Raw genomic sequence first — 20,214 nt, forward strand, 5'->3', positions numbered from 1 at the left:
ATTGGCTTGTAGCATGACCTCACACACTCCAGTGCTGATGCTAAGGGCTTGCAAGGAATGTGCAGTTTGGATAAAAGAGGAGGTTGAGATTGTATTGATTAGTTTATTTTCAAGTAGCAACCACACAGATCTGCCTGCTTCAGATTTTTGTGTCTGCTTTCTCCATTTTCTGCCCTAAATGAAGATTTAAACTGTCACTGCATGGTTATTCTGGTAAGTTTTCCAGTCTTGATCTGCATACTATTTCAAGCAGTCCAAAACCATTAATTCTTTTCATCTCAAGTATAGAAATTCTTTTAAGTTGTGGAAAATTCTTTGCATTTTGGGGAACACATTCTTCATCTGAGGTGAAGCTCAGTAATTCTGTTGTACAGATTATTTGGCCAGATGTCCATGGCAGTCAGATGTGTTTCAGCAAGCTAGAGAGAGAACAACAAAAGAGCACAGTGTAACAAAATGTCAACTGCAGAAATTCAGAAAGCACGAAGCTTGATTTTTGTCATCAGTCAACTGGTGGCAATGAAACTGACAGAGAAGATGAGAATATGTAGTACCCAGAAGGCTTGGGTCGTATGTCATTAGTTGCTTTTGGCTGTGACATGATGTGTATAGAAGGACACGATTAACTGGGGCTCCTGAACCTAGACTAATTACAAAATGGCACCTGGTCTGGCATGTGCCAGCCCTGAAGGGGTATTGTGGAATAAATAGATGAGAAATGTTCACATACAGCATTTGAGGCTGTGGGGCTTGTGCATGAACTGAGCATGTAATATTAATAACGATTAGCGATTAAGTGTGGGCTTGATGCTTCCACAAAGTAATCATTAATGCATAGAGAAAATAATGAGGTTGGTACTGTTCAGCTTAATGCTAGATTATTTGGGCTTGACTGTGCACCGATGGCTGATTGATGCCACTTGAAGCTTGGGATGCCCTGGTTGAGAAATCTGCCTACATAAAGTGCTGATTTGGGATTTGGGAAGTGTGAGGAAGTTCAGTCCTTGAAAGAGATGAGACAAACTCTGAAGTGCATAACAAATCAGCAGCTGCAGTCGGACCCATTAGTAGCTTGAGTCCCCTGCAGTTGTAATAGGGACTGTTCATGAAGGCAGACACTAAAGATGAATAGACGTTTTCCAGCCCTGTGCTCCAAGTCATCCATTTTGTGTTGTTTTCCTACTAGAAATTCTAAAATGAATACTAGCCTACAGAAATGTCTACAGAAAATGAGCTTTGAATAGCAGGTGTGTTGAGGACACTGTTATTTTCTTCCTATGTATACACACTCACCAAATTGATGCAGGAATCATCTGCCTTCTGGGCTCACTGCATACTCATTAGCTGTGTATTCCACTGTTTCAAAGGGAAGTTGTCAGTGATTGGTTGACCTGCCTGTCTTTTTAGATCAACTGTGTCCAGCAGCTTGAGAGTGGGGGTTATGCTCCCGGGTTTAAGACCCCTGCAAGTCAGAATTGGAGGGTATTTGATGTTATACAGTTATGTTAAATGTTCTGAGGAGGATGTTGCCCTTTATCCCTCTGTAAAGGATAAATAGGTTCCCACACATCTGAGCAAGTTACTGCTTTGAAGATCTTAAGTTGGAAATCAGGAAACATTTCTGTACAGAAAGGGTTGTTAAGCACTGGAATTGGCTCCCCAGGGAGGTGGTTGAGTCACCATCCCTGGATGTGTTTAAAAACTGGATGTGGTGCTCAGGGACATGATTTAGCAGAGGGCTGTTAGAGTCCGGGTAGGATGGTGAGGTTGTGGTTGGACTTGATGATCTTCAAGGTCTTTTCCAACCTGAGTGATTCTATGATTCTAAAATATATCTAGTTCAAATGTGGTGAATTAATTTCAAATGTATGTACACTGGGAGATATTAGATGTTTTTTAGATGAAAAGGGGGTGTTGAGAATTGCTTTTAGAGATCCCATGAAACACACTCTGAGGCTACAGTTTCTGGACTAGCTATTACACTGTTACAGCCCTGGGTTGAGCTGCCTGAAATAAACCTGGACCTGCTGGTTCAAGAGCTATGTAACTGTATAACTCAGCACCGGACTTGTGTTGCTATACTTTGCTTTTCTAAACACAACCTGTACAAACATCATCTGCCCTGTGGTAGATTATAACATACAATTCCTTTTAAATATGCTTGCAGATAATTATCTACTTTACAAACAATGTATTGCTAAACATCGGCTTTTCCCAGGATGACACTGTATGAAAATCAGGTGATTGTAACATATGAAAGCTAATTAATTCCTTTCCTGTTCTTCCTTGCTAATTATTTCTTTTGTTAGTGTGCTGCCCTACAAAAAAGCCTGGAACTGTTTCCTGTTTGGTTTCCAAAATGTTGATGGTCCTCAGTGCTTTGTACCATGAATTCCAGGCACACAGAAAATCTCTTAATAGTTATCATGATTAATGGGTAAAGTTAATTATTCATAGATGTTAGCCTGACATCCCTGTGAGTCACAAATGTGCAATCCTCCTTTTGTATGTGGGAAACTAAAACAAGATTAGCTCTGCTGGAAGACCTGGGAACACCAAGAACTGGGTGCTCCAGTATCTAATGTCAGCCTTTTCCTGGCACTCGTATTTTGAGAGTAGGCTTCTCAGCTTTCTTTTTGGTGTGAGGTGGCCCAGGATAGGATCAGAGGCATCCAGAATGCTGATGAGTGCTGTGAAGTGGGCGACTATGAAACATTCTGCCCAGGTACAACGCTTCTCTCTACCCTCACTTCTGAAGCTTTGTGCAAGACAGCATAAGGACTGTGGGACTGGGAAGAAGGAGCAGAAGACAGAAGTGACTTAGGAGATTACGGAATTGGAAGAAGTTTGCATTCTCTTTCCTATTCCCAGTCCAATATTCCCAGCATTTTCCACTGGTTTGTTGGTTTGTGTGTGTGTGTATGGTGTTTGTTTTATTTTTTTCCACATATGTAATATAAAACACCAGTGCAGTCTCAGGAACAAGGAGCTGATATGACTGTGCCACCTTGGTACTGAAAGACCTTGCTGACAGGCTATCAAGCTGTTCCCCTGTCTTCTTCTTGGCTTCCTCTGCAGCTCTGTTGTGTTCCACCACACAGTAATGCAAGCTTGACAGGCTAAAAAACACAGACATCTTATTGGTGTGGCATTTAAGTGCTTTATGCAAAAGGGAGTTTAATGTGGGTTTTTGCCTTCGTGAGGTTATCCTCTAACTAACCTACTCTGGTTTAAACAGAGTAGGCATCACAGCCACCTTCTGTGAGTAAACACATGAGTTCAGGTTACAGACTCCCATTTGCCCAGAGATTTTGACACTGGGAGGCAAAGACCAGAGCCCAGTCTTTAGAAGGTAAGGACCAAGCTGCTCTGGCTGGGCTGTTTTAGATTTGTGCAAGAACTGAAGTACAACTCAGTCAAGTAAGTGGAACACAGTTCTGGAACCCGTCAGTGCCCAGGCTTTATGAGTTTACACCCTCTCCTGACTTGAACTCTAAATGACCTGTTTTAAGTGATGTGTCTGTGTTTAAGCTGAGATATGAAGTCTCAGCACAGTGAGTTACTTGTTCAACTACCTTTCCTACAATAATGTTCAAAGTATTTCAGAAAACAGAAGAAAAATACTTGATTTCTTTTCACAATGGCTAGAGAGAAGCTTTGTGCATATTGGGATGTTGTTTCAGTGCTCACCTGCGTTTTTCATAAAGGCAATATAAGGGAGGAAACTGTGGCCCTCAACAGCTGTTTGGTTCAGAGCACGGTGAAAATGGAGAGCCTCACATCTAACAGATTTGAAGTCCCTCTCAGCACACTTTAGCTATTGTTATTTAGAGATGCACTGGACATAGAAAAGAAATTCTACTCTTAAGGTGGCTATACCCCTTCAGAAGTTAAGAGACACAGCTCTACAGTGTTTGCCTGAGATGAAAGGATTGGGACTAAACAAGCCCATGAGGGGAAGTTATAGATGTATCTTTAACTGGTCAATTAGTGCTAGGCATCCCCTGTGCATCAGCATGGGCAGTTTCTCTATAAAGCTGTCATAAAGCTTGTAAATACCCAGTGTTACTTATAATTACGTCTCAGACAAAAGGAATAGCCTGAGAAATGCATCTGACTGGTGATGTTATGAAACGAGGGCTGAAGTGTGCCAAAGAGACAGTAATTAGTATGGGTATTGTTCCAGGTAGTTTTAGAGAGTGTTCTCACCATCCCATGGAACATGATGATAGAACCCTCAGCTGAAGCAGAATGGCATGAAAGAGGTAATGTGTTCAGAATGGAGCATCGTTCTGAAAATCACCTCCATTAAATGGGAGGGGGAAAAAAATGCAAAAAAAAAGAATTGGTAGAACATATGTGGCACAGGAAAGCAAACAGAAAAGTGTAAATCTGTGAGTGGAGAAGAACTAGTGGTATTGAGTCTTGTGCTCTTATGTATGTTGTATGCTTTAGATCTCGGGTGCATCCCTTTCTAAAGTAAGTGTAAAGCTGTAGGGTAGCATTTTTGACCACTCTATATTCTCTGTATCTCAGTGTAAATGCAGCTTATTGCTGGAGGCTGGCTGTGAGTGCCAGGAAGCTTACCTGCTTCTTAAACTTAGGTAGATGGAGATACCATACGATAAGTGAACTCCTTCCTTGGCTTTCCATCCTCTCCTATTAATCACGTGCTGGGCTGACTGAAATCCAGCAGAAAGCAAATGCATGCTGACATTTTTTATATCTAAAAACTACAGATCAGCAAAATGCATTTCAAATTATGTGTTTGGGTTGTTGTTATATTTAATGATAATCTTTGTGTTCTTTTTCTTACATATTCATTTAATAATTAATGCATTGCCATGGTTTCATATCCTTTCCTTACCAGTGACAAGGGCAAGCAAATCGCTGCCTTTCTAAATAAGTCTCACAGTATCATATACATCTAAAAACTTGTGCTTCCAAATAAAATAGCAAGAACAATAAAAATATAAAAGGAGGTACAGTAATGTTGTGAAGGAATGAATACAATGTTCAGGGGCGTGAGCTCAGTGCGTTCCTGCAGAGATCTTTATTTAATTCCAACCATTTCTGAAGAACGTTTTGGTCACAGGAGAGTTTGGTTGGAGGGCCCTTGAGGACCATCTAGTTTCAACCATTGAATCAGACATGAGATCAGGCTGCCCAGGGCCCTATCTAACCTGGCCTTGAGCATCTCCAGGCTGTTCACTTTTCTGGGCAATACATGAAGATGCCTTCCAGCTCATCCTCTCTTCAGCATATCAGTAGTGGCATCGTAACACAGCTGTGTCCATCCCTTTGGTCAGTCAGAGGTTGAATTCAGGCTGTTGACATCATTTTCCAAATTACATCTAGCGCTGAGATTCAAAATGGTGCTGTGCTTGTGACAGGTGCAGCTCACTTTCATTAAGCAGTTCACCTGAATTTGATGCTCTGAGAGTACACAGAGCAGGCAAAAAAATCTGGCTACCTAGCATCCTGCAGGTCCTACAGCATGGTGGTGCCCTGGATGAACGTGCTGGCTTAGAGCCCTGCTCCATTCAGCAATGTTAGCATGACCTCATTTCTATAAAGGCTGTTTGCTTTCTGCATTCCACTCTAAGAGAGAGAAGCCAGCAAATTTTGAGAGGATAGAGAAATGTTTAGCAGGAAAAATATCACTCATAATGCTGCTGAGAAAATGACCTCTTATTTGGCCTTATGCAGGAAATCGTGTGAAGATGAAGAGGGATCTAAGCATGCAGCAGGGAAGATAGAAATAACTGTACTTTAAAAAATAACATCTGCAATTCATTGAGTAAATAAAAAGCAATGCAATGCAATGCAAAGCAGGCATTAATAATTCATGTGACAGTACCATACAATGGGCAGAAAGTCTGTGATTGTGTGGGTAATAAACGAGAGAAAATGCATAACAAAGAGAACCAGTATTTGAAATGAAAATGACCTTAAGGACCATTAGAGAATGACCAACCTATTAAGAAAGAAATCTCTCTCACAGTCAGAGGCTACTTTCCAAAAAAAAAAGAAATTTCTGAGTCATCAAAGTGACTTGAGAGGAACAGTGGTTTATGATCACAAATATGACAGTGTCTTTATAAAGGGCAACTTCATAATAATATACAATTACTTCCATCCGTTTGGAAGAATACATCTCTTTGTACTATAGATCATCTTGTTCTACAAAAGACAAATGAATATATCTACCAGTTTTGCTGTCATCAAGCTGTGCGCTCAGGCCATTTCCCAGCTCATTTCTTTGGGCTTTCCCTACCCCCAGCATTTCTTTGGTCACAGTTTGCTTCTGAGATCCTTAAAGCCATGCTGTATGTATGATGGCTCCATTTTCTACCTGTTTTTTCCAAAGATAGCACATAGATTAGTGCCTTACGTTATGTCAAACGCTTTAATGATACTAAGTACTTAATATCTTACTTGAGCTGTAGTAAAAGATTTACAATTTAGTCTAGTCTAAGACTCCATGATAAGACATGGGGTTTGCAGAGGAAGGATGCATGCCTTGCTGTTTTGTTGTCTGTGGAAAGGTTCCTGTTATTTCAATGTTTCACCCCCCAAAAATGAGTGGCTTAGGACTCACCACAACCCAACACAACTTTGTGTAACAGCAGGGCTAGATGTCCCTCTCCTCACTGACACATGGTCTAGGTCTGTGATAGTTGTATTCATGGGTTTTAGGGGGACACGGCCCACTTGATATCCTGAGCTGTAAAGACTCGTAACATCATTTGTTTTTCAACTTAAAAAGTAATATCTGACCGAAATAGTATTTCATACTCAGAAAGTCTCAAGCACAAAGGGAACCAATAAATAAATAAATAAATAAATGAATAAACGAATAAATGGATTTGTTGTTTATTAAATGACAAAAAAAAAAGCTGCCTGGAGAAAACCTTGCTTTGTCAGCCTCCACTCCTGCTAGGCAGTCAGGTGAAGAGAAAAAGGAGGGAAAGGAGAGAGACACTGGCCTCACAGACCCGGATTTTTCAGTGTCCACATGACTCAGTCGGTTTTAGTAGCTTCTACACACAAAAAGTGCCTCAGACACATGGTGCAAATACCCTTCTTTCTCAGCTGCAGCATCCATCTTCCCCAAGTAGAGAAGTCAAACCCTGCCTCTGCTCTCAAAGTCTATTAGCTGCCTGCTCAAATTAGGCTTGCAGTAAGCAATGAAGCAGAGAGATGGTTTTCTTTAATTGTCCTTTATGGAATTCCGATGAAGGCATGACAGTCACTAATCTGAAGTCCTTGAGGAAATAAGACAAAAACCCTTGCAGAAATGTGCCTGGGCTAATCTGAGATATAAAGCAAGGAGAACATTATGAGGGATCTGATTTTTGCCTGTCCCCACCACTGATTCATTGAAATGCTTTCTGCAAGTCATTTATGGAGCATCAGTGTAGTCACTGATGGAGGAAAAACAATATTTATTTCCTTTCACAGAAATGTCCCGAGTCTTAGTAACCACTGCTTGTGCAAATCTTTGGATGAAAGGAAACATAAGGGTTCAAAGCTCTTATTATATACTGCTTGTTACACTTTATAACAAATGTCATCACAGTAGGTAGGAATTAACATTCCAAAGCCCAGAGGGTGGATACCTCTTCATTCCCATATATATAAAACTCATCGAGCGACCTGCCTCAAAGCAAGGCCGACTGAAGACGGGTGAGTCTGAATCCACTCAGAGTAGATATTCAGGGGAAGAAGCCTTGATTTTTGCTTTGATTTACTGCTTTGTTATTATTGCAGTTGTTGTGCTGTTTCTACTTAAGGCTTGTGACGATTTCTGTGGTGGGACAGAAAACAAAATGGTTGATAACTTGAAATTTTATATGGCAGTTTTCTGCATGTAGGAACAGCTTCAAATCATAGTGCTAGCTGGGGCCCCATATGGACTTGCCATTGAATTAAGAGTTATTGGGTCAAGCTGTGCTGATCCAATATTCTATTCTTGCAAATAGAATCACAGAATCATAGAGCTGTTTGAGCTGGAAGGAACTCTGAGGGGTGATCTAGTCCAGGATTAATAATGAACAGGGACACCTACAGCTAGATCTGGTTGCTCAGAGAAATACTCAGTGTTAGGGCTCAACCTGAGCTCAGGCAGTGGTTTGGCTACCTAAATAAGCTCTCTCAGGGCACTGGAGTCTTTCAGATGACGTGGATGGACTGTTTGTGTTCAAACATCCATGCGGTCTAGTTTACAGTAGAAAGACCTATTAGGCTGGAGAAAAGGTCAAGCCTTATTAAAATCAATAAGGCATTTTCAGGTGTTAATAGCATGGCAGGAGAATTGCCTGCAAGGGCTGTGGCATTGTTTTGTACTCAAAACCCTCTCGGGGAAAAAAAAAAAGCATTTGTAATTTGTAAAACTGCATGGTTTTAATGTGCTTTGCAGCAAGGCAAGTGCAATCGATGCTTTTTTTTTTCCAGTCAATAGCTATTATCTGATGATATTTTGGAATTTTATTGATAAACACAAGAGGCATTTATTACTGAAGTGATTATCTGCCATTATCACACACCTGAATATATGCAGAGGTTTTACTGTATCAGCAGATGACAGGCCAAAACATCCCTGCTGACAATGGCCACCAGCTTAGTGCTTCCCTCTCAATCTGATAATGATGGCGTGGTGGTACAAGTGATAGAGGAGATGTCCCTCCAAACCATCTGAATAGGTAGGAAATAAGCAAGTGGGGCTCCCATCTCCTCCCATCACCACACTCTGAAGCCAATGGGTGATGGGAAGGAGCAGGGGGCCTTTTGCCATGCATGCTTTCTTCCAAGGCTGCTGAATATCAGCTCCAACTTCTTCATCCTGTGTTTTCAGGTGTCCTGGGGCAGCTGAGGAGAGCCACCACCATGGTCACTGCACTGCTCTTGCTGGGCCTTTCGGCCCTGTTTGGTGAGCCTGGGCTTGCATTTGGTGTGCTGTGGTGAGCACCCTGCCACACAGAGTCACAGAAACACCCATCCAGCCTTATCTGACCTCTATGTCTGCTCAGAATGATCTCACAAACATCACAGGCTGTTTGTTAGATGGAACCTATGAATTTCATGGGTTTTGAGGAAATAAATAGGGCAGTTTTCCCAGATTGAGGCATGCACTCTCCTCAGTTAATTTCCCACTGAGCTGCAGAGGGACGCAGGAGGTCTTCTCAGCCAGAGTGCTCAGGTGCCAGCAGCCATCATCTGAGGTGGCCTGGACACTAGGGGACATTGATAAGTAAATACGGAGGCTGTGGTTCCTTCCCCCACAGCAACCTTTACACCTAAAAGGGATGACACCTGTCTGTGTAAAATGATATTTAATTTATTTCAATCTGTTTGACCAGAAAGTAACAAATGCCTATTCTTTAGCTGTGATTGATAACATCACTGATAGGCAGCAGTGGCAACAGTCTAAGCACAGTGATAATAAAGTGGTTTGGATCACGGGTCTGGATGAACACCTCATGCCTGTATTCACCTGCAGTAAGCTGTATGATACTGCTGTGAGGTCTAATGTTTCCAAACGCCTCCATTTAATTTTTCAGCTCCATCCATGAGCTACAGTTGCTATGGTGATATCAGTGCTCTTCAAGCACCCACAGTTTCCTGCACAGCCGTAAGAGCCCAGGACTGCGGTAGGTATCAGGCACGGCTTGACTTGTTGGCCTACAGAGAGATGCTGTGTCTCCTGTTGGCATCCTCAGCATCCTCACCAGGCTTCACTTTTGAGGGAGCTGTTGGGTAAGGCTGTCTCTGCCCTGGCTGCAGGCCCTGCTGCTCTGAGGAGAACGGTGGAAGCGGACGTCATCCGCTTGAGGAAATACGAGGTGCCCATTAAGAGAGTGGCCAGAAGGCTTTGCTTGGACCCGGCTCTCATTGCTGCCATCATCTCTCAGGAGAGCCGCGCCGGCCTTCTGTTGAACAACGGCTGGGACCAGGGCCAGCAGCGGTACGGCCTGATGCAGGTACAGCCAGGAGACGTGGGAAGATAATCCTGTGTGGCAGTATGGCAGTGTGCTGGGTGCCTCAGGGCTTCACCTCAGTTAGCAAACATCCTGCCTTTAGCACTGGGATATGAGGTCCCTATGAATCGCAGCCTGCGGGTGCTGAGAGCATGGTGAAGCTATAAGTGGTGGCTGTGTTCCGAGAAAAACTGGTCTTCTTCTTGACTTTTCCAGATTGACAGGAGGTATTATCAGCCCTTTGGGACGTGGGACAGTGAGGATCACATAAACCAATGTTCGAGCATGCTGGTGGCAGGAATCAACGAAATGAGGGCAAGGCACCCTGCCTGGAGCTGGGACCAGCAGCTGCGAGGTACAGCATGTGGGAGTGCACTGGGGTGATGTGTAGGAACGTGTAGAAACAAAGAGGGGAAGTTGTGTTACTGGCACCATCAGTATGTGAACATTCACCAGGGATGTGAACAGTTGAAATCCTTAAACCAGAAATAATTGACAAACAGAACTCTCTTAGTTTTCCCTGTCAGCAATTTGGTTTGCAATCCATACTGGGATATGTACATCAAGGCAGTTTGTGGTTGTAGGTTTGTGGTTGTTGGTTTTTTTTTCAATTTAAAGAACACAAGAAGCTTTCTAACAACACTTAATTAACACCAGGCAAAGAATTTTCATTTGCGTGAGGCAGAGGCCTCTAAATGATGAGAGTGCAGCGCGTTTGCTGCTATCACCTCTGAAGGAATAAAAGCATCAGCCTGGCAGACTGTACAGCGTTTCAGCATCTCTTGAAAAAAATACATAAATAAAAGATCTTCCTCATTTGAAAGAGGCAATCACAAAACAGCAGACCAGCAACAGTGTTGTTGGGATAGGCTATAACATTCAGTCAAGGAAGCTTTAGAATCCATGTTTGCATGCCATTTTTTCACTCTATGCCATTTCTTGCTCTCCCATCCTTACTCTCCCGCTGCCACGTTAGACTGCCTTCATAGGGTCACTGTGCTGTTCCCACCCTCATTTGGGGGAACCATGGTTTCCTTAACTACAGAAATAGGGCTTTTGCGAAATGAGTCACTTTTCAGTATTAATGACACAAGTAGCAATTTCCAATGGTGCTGTATAAGTTCAATGAGACGCGTTGCCTTTCAGGCTGGGAAGTTTTATTTTAAAACCTATATTTCTGATTGATCAGCCCACAACAACTTCCTCTTGACTCTTTTCAGGTGGAATCTGCACCTACCATGCAAGAGCCGGCAACCTCCAGATGTACGATGAAGACCCCTGCAGCAGAGATAACAACTATGTCAACAGCGTGATCAGGAGGGCCCAATACTTCAAGAGAAATGGGTTCTAGCTCAGTGACCCCCTGCCACCGAGCCTCCACTACATGTAGACTAGCCCAGTAGTGACAGTAGTACCCAGAGCCTCCCAGGGACCTGGCAGGACTGATGTGCCTCACAGGGACAACAGAGCACAATCTGGAGGCCTTTAGAAGTCAGACAGTGACATCCAAGTGATGCTAAAATGTTGGGTGAGGACGCTCCTTGTATCAGGAGCTGAACCTGGGGCTGTTCATGCATCTCCAGGTGGGGATGCAAACAGCTCTCACTCAGCATGGGCTGTGCTGCCCATGTTCTCTCTTACAAACAGGAGGGATAACCCCTTGAGTTTTCTCCCCTTTGATAGTGCTGGCCACTTCCCAATGAAGAGGCTCCTCTCTGAGTCTTCCATCACTCCATACACACCTGTCCCAGGAGCTATGTCACAGCATCAGTGCTGGTAACAACCTCAACATCTTCCCTGCTTTGCCTTTGGAGCATTTGTGCATTGGAGCATTGGAACCTGCCAAGTTTAAAAGCATTCCAGCTTCTGTCCCTCTGTCCTGCCAGTTTGCCTGACTTCTAATTAGGAGTGGGTAAGCTCTGGGTTTGTAAACTGAGAGTACTTTTTAATGTGGATGGTTCTGGGTGCAAATTTAGGTTTACTGGCAATCAAAATAAAGATAAATGTTGAATTCCATTTTTTTATTTGTTTGGCAATGTATTCATCTTTGCTGTTTCACAAGGCATCGTCAGTGGCAACCTGTGACTTAGGTAATTAACCCAATTTGGGATTTTCTGAGAACAGAAAGAGGAAAACGGAGCAGCAGAGCAGCAGTAGGAAGAGCTGGGCTGGGAGACATCAGTCACTCACCTGCTTACCATCCCAGCAAGGACTGTGTGTAAGTGAAATACTTGCAGGCAGTTTTATGTTTACAGTTTCTGGAGGCCAGAGGGAGCTATAGGACATCTCTAACATTACTGTGTTTTGTTTTGTTTTGCTTTAAGACTCCAGGAAACAGCTCAGTGTTGAGCTACCAGAGGTATTCAACTAGATACTAATTTGTCTGTAGTGAACTCTGTGCTGAACTCAGATAATTTTAGTAAAACACCATGTTATAATACAGACTCGTAAGGCATCACACACAGTTTGATTATCTCTGCTTGAAACAGCTTATGTAAAATGCATAGGTTGAAGTCTTTGCTGTAAACTTCTATCTTATGCAATCCTCCTACATTATGCACAATGTATGTTAACACTTTTGGTAGAAGACTATAAGCTTTATATGGGCTGGGGGCAGGGAATCTCGTTTCCACATCTGTAGAGTTTTTGAGTTTGGAAGCTTTGCAAAAGCGGAGATTTCTTTGGTTCCCTTCACAATGCCCTTATCTGCTGCCACTAGGATGTGCTGCTATTCCTGTGGACCTCTGAATGCATTGGGTGTCCCATTTCTGCATGTGTTACCTGTGAGGCTGCTGCTCCACATCTTGCTCCCATCAAGGAAATTTTTAGAAGTCCATTTAAAGGTCTTGATTGCAGCAATTCTGTGTTTTATCACAAACGTTATTTTATGGTATCAGCACTTTGTACCGACTACAGAAAATCTCCATGGGAAATGAATTGAAATACAACTGCCTGATAAGTTGGCAGGAAGGAGTTAAGGAGAATTCAACACCAGCATATTGCTACCAGGTTTGAGCAGAAGTTTTCTGCCAGTGAGCTGGCACTGTTTTTGACCTCTGATCTTTCCTTGCGTGTTCATGTACGTTGTATTTGGAATAAACTGTTCAGCTGGCCGGTACAGGGAGCTGTGGGAGCAAATTTGGACACTCCAGATGATTAGAAAAAGCAGGCAGCTTGTAAAGCAAGTTAATAGCATGGAATTTATCATGGAAAGCAGAAGGACAGATCAGGAAAGAGAAAAGATGAACAAGATGGGAAAGAACATCATAGAATCATAGAATCATTTGGGTTGGAAGCAACCCATGAAGGCCATCTAGACCAATTGAATGATGAACAGTGATATCTACAGCTAGATCTGGTTGCTCAGAGCCCCATCCAGCCTGACCTTGAGTGTGTCCAGGGATGGGCACCCATCATATCTCTGGGCAACCTGTGCTGGTGCTTCACTACCCTTATTATAAAAAACTTCTTCCATATATCCAATGTAAATCTCCCCTAATTTAGTTTGAAACTATTTCCCCTTGTCCTACCCGAAAAGACCTCGCTAAAGAGTTTGTCTCCTTCTTTCTTATACCCCCTGTTTAGAATTCAGAGACCAAACAGCCTAGTTGCAATGCCTGGAAAGACACCTATTGAACAACCACTGTTCAAGAACCTGGGGGGCAACAGTGCATCAAAAAAACAGCCAGGAGGGCTCTGGCAATGTTGTTCTGTAGGGGTAAAATGCCTCAAACCAGCCACAACTCTTATCTCACCGGGTAGATGGCCAAGATAGAATCTGTGGTAGTGCCACACTGCAAGCTTGATAAGGCTTTTATCAGCAATCTCTGAAGTAGTCTCATGTGAAGGCCCTTAAGATAAGAAGAAAAAGTACTGTTTGGAGCAGTTCTTGGCAGCTTATGGTCAAACCAACGTGATGCCTCCCGTGGAACCACTCCAGACTGTCCTACAGTGCTTTCTATATTGTTTGTGGTCATGATGTGAATGGGACCAGAACTATCTGGGTAGGTGACTGCCACAGTGAGAAGGAACATCAACACTTCCACTAATGGTCAAGACCTGCTAGGAACCAAGGAACTGAAATTGAGTAAACACAGTTTACTCAAACAGTTGCAAAACACTGAAGGAATTCAAGTATGTGTATAAGCATTGGAGAAGCGGGTAGGCAGCTATCTCATGAGGAGGGCTGGGGTTCCCATAAAACCCAACAAGCTGATGCCAAGGGAAGGAGGAAGGAAAGAAAAAGGGAAAATCCCTTTGACAGATTATCTTTGATTCTGCAGTCAGCAAATAGAAATAGGAATAACAAGACGAGGAAATAAAATCTTCCATGCTAGCATTTGTTACAACTGATGTCAGTTTTGGGAAGTGTATTTAAATGCAGATGAGCAGGGTCCTCTGGTAGATGACTCTAAATGCCAGTTTTGGCTGGGTCTCAGCCACAGCTCATGACTCTTTCTCTGACAGACACAAAACAAAGGGGAATTCCACCACAGCAGTGTTGTGCTGAGAAAGAGTTTGTTCTGCTTTATTACCTGTTGAAAAACTGGTCTGGGATTTCCAGCTAGGAACCAGTTCCCAGGTCTGAGCATCTCTTGCGGTTGGTATGTGCAGCCCTCTTTGCTGCAGAGCTGGTCTTTGTGTTTGTAGCTAAATATGTGATATTTTAAGAAGGCTGTTTTGGGTCACGGTACTCCAGAGGGAATAAACTGTAGAGGCAGAGCAGGTCAGAGTGGCTGGGATGGCACTGCTGACCACCACAGCAGTCCTACTGTGAGACCTGAGGGAAAGATGTACTCGTGGGCCTTGAGAGTGGTCCTTGGAGAAGGCAGAGAAGGGTTTAGCTAGTCCCGTGACCACAGCAACTGGTTATTAGCCAGCTTATTTCCCCTGCTCTTTCCAACTCGAAGGGAGTGGAAATCCCCAATCCTTGGTTTATTATCAGCTTCCCGATCCGTAAGATTTCCGAGAAATAATGTTAAAATAACAATGTTCTTGGGCAAATTTTCCACACACAGGTAGCATATCTCAGCTGTTAAACAAATGAACAATGAAAGCAAACCCAGGAGAGCAGCTCGCTGCTCCTTTAACCATTGCTAGGACCGTGCAGTGGCTCCAAGCCACAGTAGCACTGCCAGAGGCAGAATGACACCCAGGGCATGTATACCAGCAAGGGCAATCTGTGAAGAATGGGATGGGCAGAACTCATCAGTCCAGCCACAATGAATACTGTGCACTGCTGGCCCCAAATGTCCTCACTGCACTTCCTAAGCATCCTTTGGACACTGACAGCAGCCAAAGACAAAAAGCAGAAGTGACAGAAGCTGATATGCTTTTCCCCCACAGCATTCCTTAAAGGAGGCTATGGGAAAAATAGGCTGGGAAACTATATCAGGGCATGTACTGATAGAATGAGGGGTAGTGGTTTTAAACTAAAAGAGGAGAGATTTAGATTAGATGTCAGGAATACATTTTCCACCAAGGGCAGTGAGGCACTGGCACAGCTGCCCAGAGAAGCTGTGGTGCCCCATCCCTGGAGGCACTCAAGGCCAGTTTGAATGGGGTCCTGGGCAGCTGAGCTGGTGGGGGGCAGCCCTGCCCATGGCAGGGGGTAGGGCTGGGTAAGCTGTGAGGTCCTTCCAACCCAAATCACTCTGTGATTCTATGATTTTATGATTTTTGGCATTGTTCTGAGAAGGTCCCCATCACTGCCCAAACCCCGCCTTTGGACACCATCATTTATGGCACCCTTTTTCTTCCTCTGAGGGTTGCACCTCCCCCACAGTGGCTCAGGGCAGAGGTAGGCAAGAGAAGAGGTAGGTTTTAGAGAGAACTTGAAGTGGTGGGGAAAACAGAGAAGCAGCTGAGGAATGGTGGGAGGGGCAGGCAAGAAGCTTGTCCTACAGAGGTCCAGCACACAGAAAACAGCCCCAACCCTCTTCCTTTGGGCAGTATGGACACAATGCAGGATGCTGGGATAAGTCCCAACAAACACCTGAAGCTGAGTCTTCAGCTTAGCCCTCACCTGAGTACGAGATACAAGAAGCACATAGAGAAAAATAAGGATTTTTTTTCCTGTTTGAAATGTGGGAAATGCCACTCCCAAAAGCAAACTTACCACCATGCCAATGTCAGTAGTGCAACAGGTTCTGTTTACGTTGGAAAATTGCTCCGAAAACCACAGCCCAGTACATTTCGACACAGTGTTGGATTGCCACTGAACAGAAGGTAGCTCACCCTATAAATAAAGCTCCCCAAAACCTCAGCGACGTGGCAGAAGCTGGGCTGAAGACAAGTAGGTAAGATGCTCCTCAGGGTGGGGGGTCTTCTCATCCCTTTCAGCAATGCCACCCTCCTCAGAAGATTTCTGCTGAGATATTTGAGATTTGTGCTTGCATAAGGACACGAAAATTTGTCTTGTAGTTTTGGACTCAGCTCACCTGAGTTTAGATAGCTCAGATCTCTGTGTGAGCCCATCTCCCCTGGCTTCCTTAACAGCCGACCAGAGTATGGTTCACCCTGAAGCAGCCATCCACAATAACTAAGACAAAGTGCAGTTTGCAAGTTCCTGTTTTCTGAGTATAAAGCCTTAGATTCAGGCAAAGCTACCTCAGTGTGGTGAAGGTGCTTGTATAGAGACTACGGGCACAGGATGAGGGCATCTGGAGTGGAAGCACAGCAGCAAGGAGCACTGAGCATCATTCATTTTATTCTTTATTTGATTTTTCATCAACTAAATATTAGAGCTGGAGGTTGGTTACTAAGATGTTGCTGAAGATGTGGGCTGGAAGCATTGCAGCTTGGTTTGTGCCAGAAGAGAGACGTGACTGCACTTCTATATCACTTTGAGTATCCAACCGAGAGACATAAGCCATCAATTCAGAAATGGTTTATTTGTGTTAAATCAGCGAGCACTGAGATAGGATCATTCCTTCACGTTTGCTGATTGATTTTCCAGATTGTTTTGCGTGCTCGGAAGAACGACCCCATGCACCTGGTGCTCACGCTGCTGGGCTTCACCGCCCTCCTTGGTAAGTCAGCATCCTGCTGCCCCTGTGCGTTCATCCCTTGAGCAGCCCCAGATTAATGTGCCTCCCCATCTCCCCTTCCCAAATCTCGATTGTTATCAAATTGTGTTGGGACATAAGGTGCTCACTTCTCCTGCAAGTCTGGCTGAAGAAGAGGTTAGCTCTGAGGGGTGGGTGGGTGCAGGACACAAAGTGCAGGGTGCAAGTTGCAAAGTGCAGGATGCAGAGTGCAGGATGCTTATGTCTTTTCATACAACATTTTCAGGTATGTGCCAGGCCCGCACGGATTGCTATGGCAATGTAAACAGAATCGATACCACGGGTGCTTCATGCAACACTGCAAAACCAGAGGGCTTAAACTACTGTGGTGAGTCTTACACTTCAGTTGGATTGCTCTCTTCCACAGAAGCACAATAATTTCAAGTCCTTTGTATTTTCAAAATGCATAACCCTATAGGCAAGGTCTACCTCCTTTCTGAGATGAGACATCTTTTTGTTTTTGTTACAGGAGTTCAAGCTTCAAGAAAGATTGCTGAACGGGACCTAGGAAATATGAATAGATACAAAATACTCATTAAGAGAGTTGGTGAAGCATTATGTATTGAGCCTGCTGTGATTGCTGGCATCATCTCTCGGGAATCTCACGCTGGCACAATACTGAAGAATGGCTGGGGTGACAATGGAAATGGATTTGGTTTAATGCAGGTATTTGCTGATGCTCCAATAAAACCTAATGAAGTAATGTCATACAAATAAAAGTAAGCCCCAATTACATATCTCCCATTACTGCAGTGAAATGCCTTTTTTTTTTTTTTCTTTTCTTTTTAATATTTCCAGGTTGACAAAAGACACCATAAAATTGAGGGAACGTGGAATGGAGAAACCCATATCAGGCAGGGCACAAGAATACTTATTGACATGATAAAGAAAATACAGAGAAAATTCCCACGTTGGACAAGGGATCAACAGCTAAAAGGTAATGTGCAGACCACAGATTTTGTCCAGGAGAGAAGAAAAACTTCAGGACAAGTACATACTGAATGATTTTATAGAATCATGATTTGGGCAGGAAGGTACCTTAACAACCACCTACCTTTATCCACCTGCCATGGGCAGGGATCTTCCACTAGATCAGAATGCTCAGAGCCCCATCCATACATCTTGGCCTCACCATCCTCTGAGTAAAGAACTTCCCCTTAACATCTAATCCAGCTATTTTAGTTGAAAACTATTCGCCCTTGTCCTGTTATTATCAGACTATGTAAAAAGTCAGTCTCCCTCCTGTTTGCAAGTTCCTTTCCAGTACCGGAAGGCCACAATGAGGTCTCCAGAGAACCTTCTCTTCTCCAAGCTACACAAGCTCAGTTCCCCCAGTCTTTCTTAGTAGGAAAGGTGCTCCAGCCCTTCAGCCATCCTCACGGCCTTCATGTGGACCCACCTCAACAGCTCCGCATCACTCTTGTGTCGGGGGCCTGAGACCTGGACACAATGCTCTAGGTGGGGTCTCACGAGGGCAGAACAGAAGGGGACAATCACCTCCCTCTCTGCTGCTACCCCTCTTCTGATGTAGCTCAGGATACTGTTGGCCTTCCGGGCCGAAAGAGCACATTGCTGAATCATGCCCAACTTTTTGTTCACCATGACCTCCAAGTTCTCCTCCTCAGGGCTGTTTTCAATGGGTTTTTCTTGGCCTTTTTGAACATCATTAGGTTCATGTGGGCCCACTCCTCAAGTCTGTCCATGTCGCTTACGATGGCATCCCTTCCTTCTACTGTATCACTCATTTTGGCATCATCCCCACACTTGCTGAGGGTGCACTCTCTCAAACTGTCAGGCTGGAATTTTAAATCTGCATTACCCCCTTGTGTGTTTCATTTCAGGTGGCATTTCTGCCTACAATGCTGGCACTGGAAATGTCCGAAGCTATGAGAGAATGGACATTGGCACTCTCCATGATGACTACGGCAATGACGTGGTTGCTCGAGCCCAGTATTTCAAGCAGCATGGATACTAGGCTGAGGCAACCATACCAAGGGATTTACCTACCATCACCTGAACAGCCACCAAAACACAAGAGAAGCTACATACTGCAAATCCATACAGATGCACATGTTACAGGAACAAAAAAAACGCAGGCTAAAACTCACATCTTTAAAAACAATATTCAGTAGGACCCTGGTCATGTGGTTTTTCTTTAAAAGCAGCAGGCTTTTTTCAAAGATGCCTGATACTTACTTAATATAATTATGTGGTCACTTTTTCTGAATTCCAACTTTTCATAAAGATACATAGACCACAGTTGGATTTTTCTGTCACTTCTCAGTCATACAGAAATAAGCAAACAGAAAATTAATAAACATGTTATTAGCAAAAGAAACCAGACTCCAAGATATTTGTATTTTCATCTGTGATAGCAAAGTTTGGATAAGTAATGTTAATATTAGCAGATAATGAAGCTGAGAAGAGAATGGGAAAACGACCTGCTGGCATTAGTAGACAGCCAGCCGAATATGAGCCAGTAGTGTGTCCAGGTGGCCAAGAAGGTCAGCTTGTATCAGAAATAGTGCAGCTGGCAGGAGCAGAAAGGTTATTATCCCACTGTACTCAGCTCTGGTGAGGCCACAACACAAGTGCTGTGTTCAGTTTTGGGCCCCTCGTGACAAGAAAGACATTGAAGCCCTGGAGCACGTCCAGAGAAGGGCAACAAAGCAGTGAGGGGTTTGAAGCACAAGTCTGATGGGAAGTGAATGAGGGAACTGGGATTGTTCAGTGGAGAAGAGGAGGCTCAGGGGAGACCTCCTCATTCCTACAGTCACCTGACAGGAGGTTGTGGAGTGGTAGATGTCAGCTTCTTCTCCCAGGTAACAACGAGAGGATGAGAGCAAATGGCCTCAAGCTGTGCCAGGGGAGGTTCAAGAACATTAGCAATATTAGGATATTAGGAAAAATTCTTTCTTAGAAAGAGTGCTGATGCAGTGGCACAGTCTGCACAGGGAGGTGGTGCAGTCACCATCCCTGGAGGTGTTCAAGAACCGTGTGAATGTGGCACTGAGGGATGTGGTCAGTGGGCATGGTGGGAATGGACTGATGGTTGGACTAGATGATCTGAGAGGTCCTTTCCATCCTTAATGACTCTAAGATCCTTTGAGTTGACTTATCAATGAGATGGCTGCAGGCCTCACAGCAGACATTCACAGCAGACATTC

The 20,214-nt window shown here is 43.9% G+C and overlaps 2 protein-coding genes across 3 annotated transcripts; both read left to right on the forward strand.

The window, feature by feature from the left end:
- Positions 1–198: 198 nt before the first annotated feature.
- LOC122178298 (lysozyme g-like) lies at positions 199–12,135 on the forward strand. 2 transcript variants are annotated; one of them, XM_042868395.1, is made up of 6 exons: positions 199–213; positions 8,584–8,932; positions 9,564–9,653; positions 9,787–9,983; positions 10,197–10,335; positions 11,201–11,982. In XM_042868395.1, the coding sequence occupies exons 2-6, from the start codon at positions 8,800–8,802 to the stop codon at positions 11,329–11,331; spliced, it is 690 nt and encodes a 229-aa protein (XP_042724329.1). In that variant the 5' UTR covers positions 199–213; positions 8,584–8,799; the 3' UTR covers positions 11,332–11,982. The 2 variants fall into 2 exon arrangements, 1 of the variants encoding a protein (XP_042724329.1); XR_006178272.1 differs by lacking the exon at positions 199–213 and adding an exon at positions 12,043–12,135 and having other exon boundaries at positions 6,875–8,932; positions 11,201–11,892.
- A 4,042-nt stretch (positions 12,136–16,177) lies between these two features.
- LOC122177683 (lysozyme g) lies at positions 16,178–19,385 on the forward strand. Its single transcript, XM_042867318.1, has 6 exons — positions 16,178–16,279; positions 16,939–17,011; positions 17,274–17,375; positions 17,517–17,713; positions 17,846–17,984; positions 18,889–19,385. The coding sequence occupies exons 2-6, from the start codon at positions 16,969–16,971 to the stop codon at positions 19,020–19,022; spliced, it is 615 nt and encodes a 204-aa protein (XP_042723252.1). The 5' UTR covers positions 16,178–16,279; positions 16,939–16,968; the 3' UTR covers positions 19,023–19,385.
- Positions 19,386–20,214: the final 829 nt, after the last annotated feature.

The sequence above is a fragment of the Lagopus leucura genome, unplaced genomic scaffold (assembly GCF_019238085.1).
Source record: "Lagopus leucura isolate 7727_CA_CO unplaced genomic scaffold, USGS_WTPT01 Super-Scaffold_100001, whole genome shotgun sequence".
Classification (NCBI taxonomy): domain Eukaryota; kingdom Metazoa; phylum Chordata; class Aves; order Galliformes; family Phasianidae; genus Lagopus; species Lagopus leucura.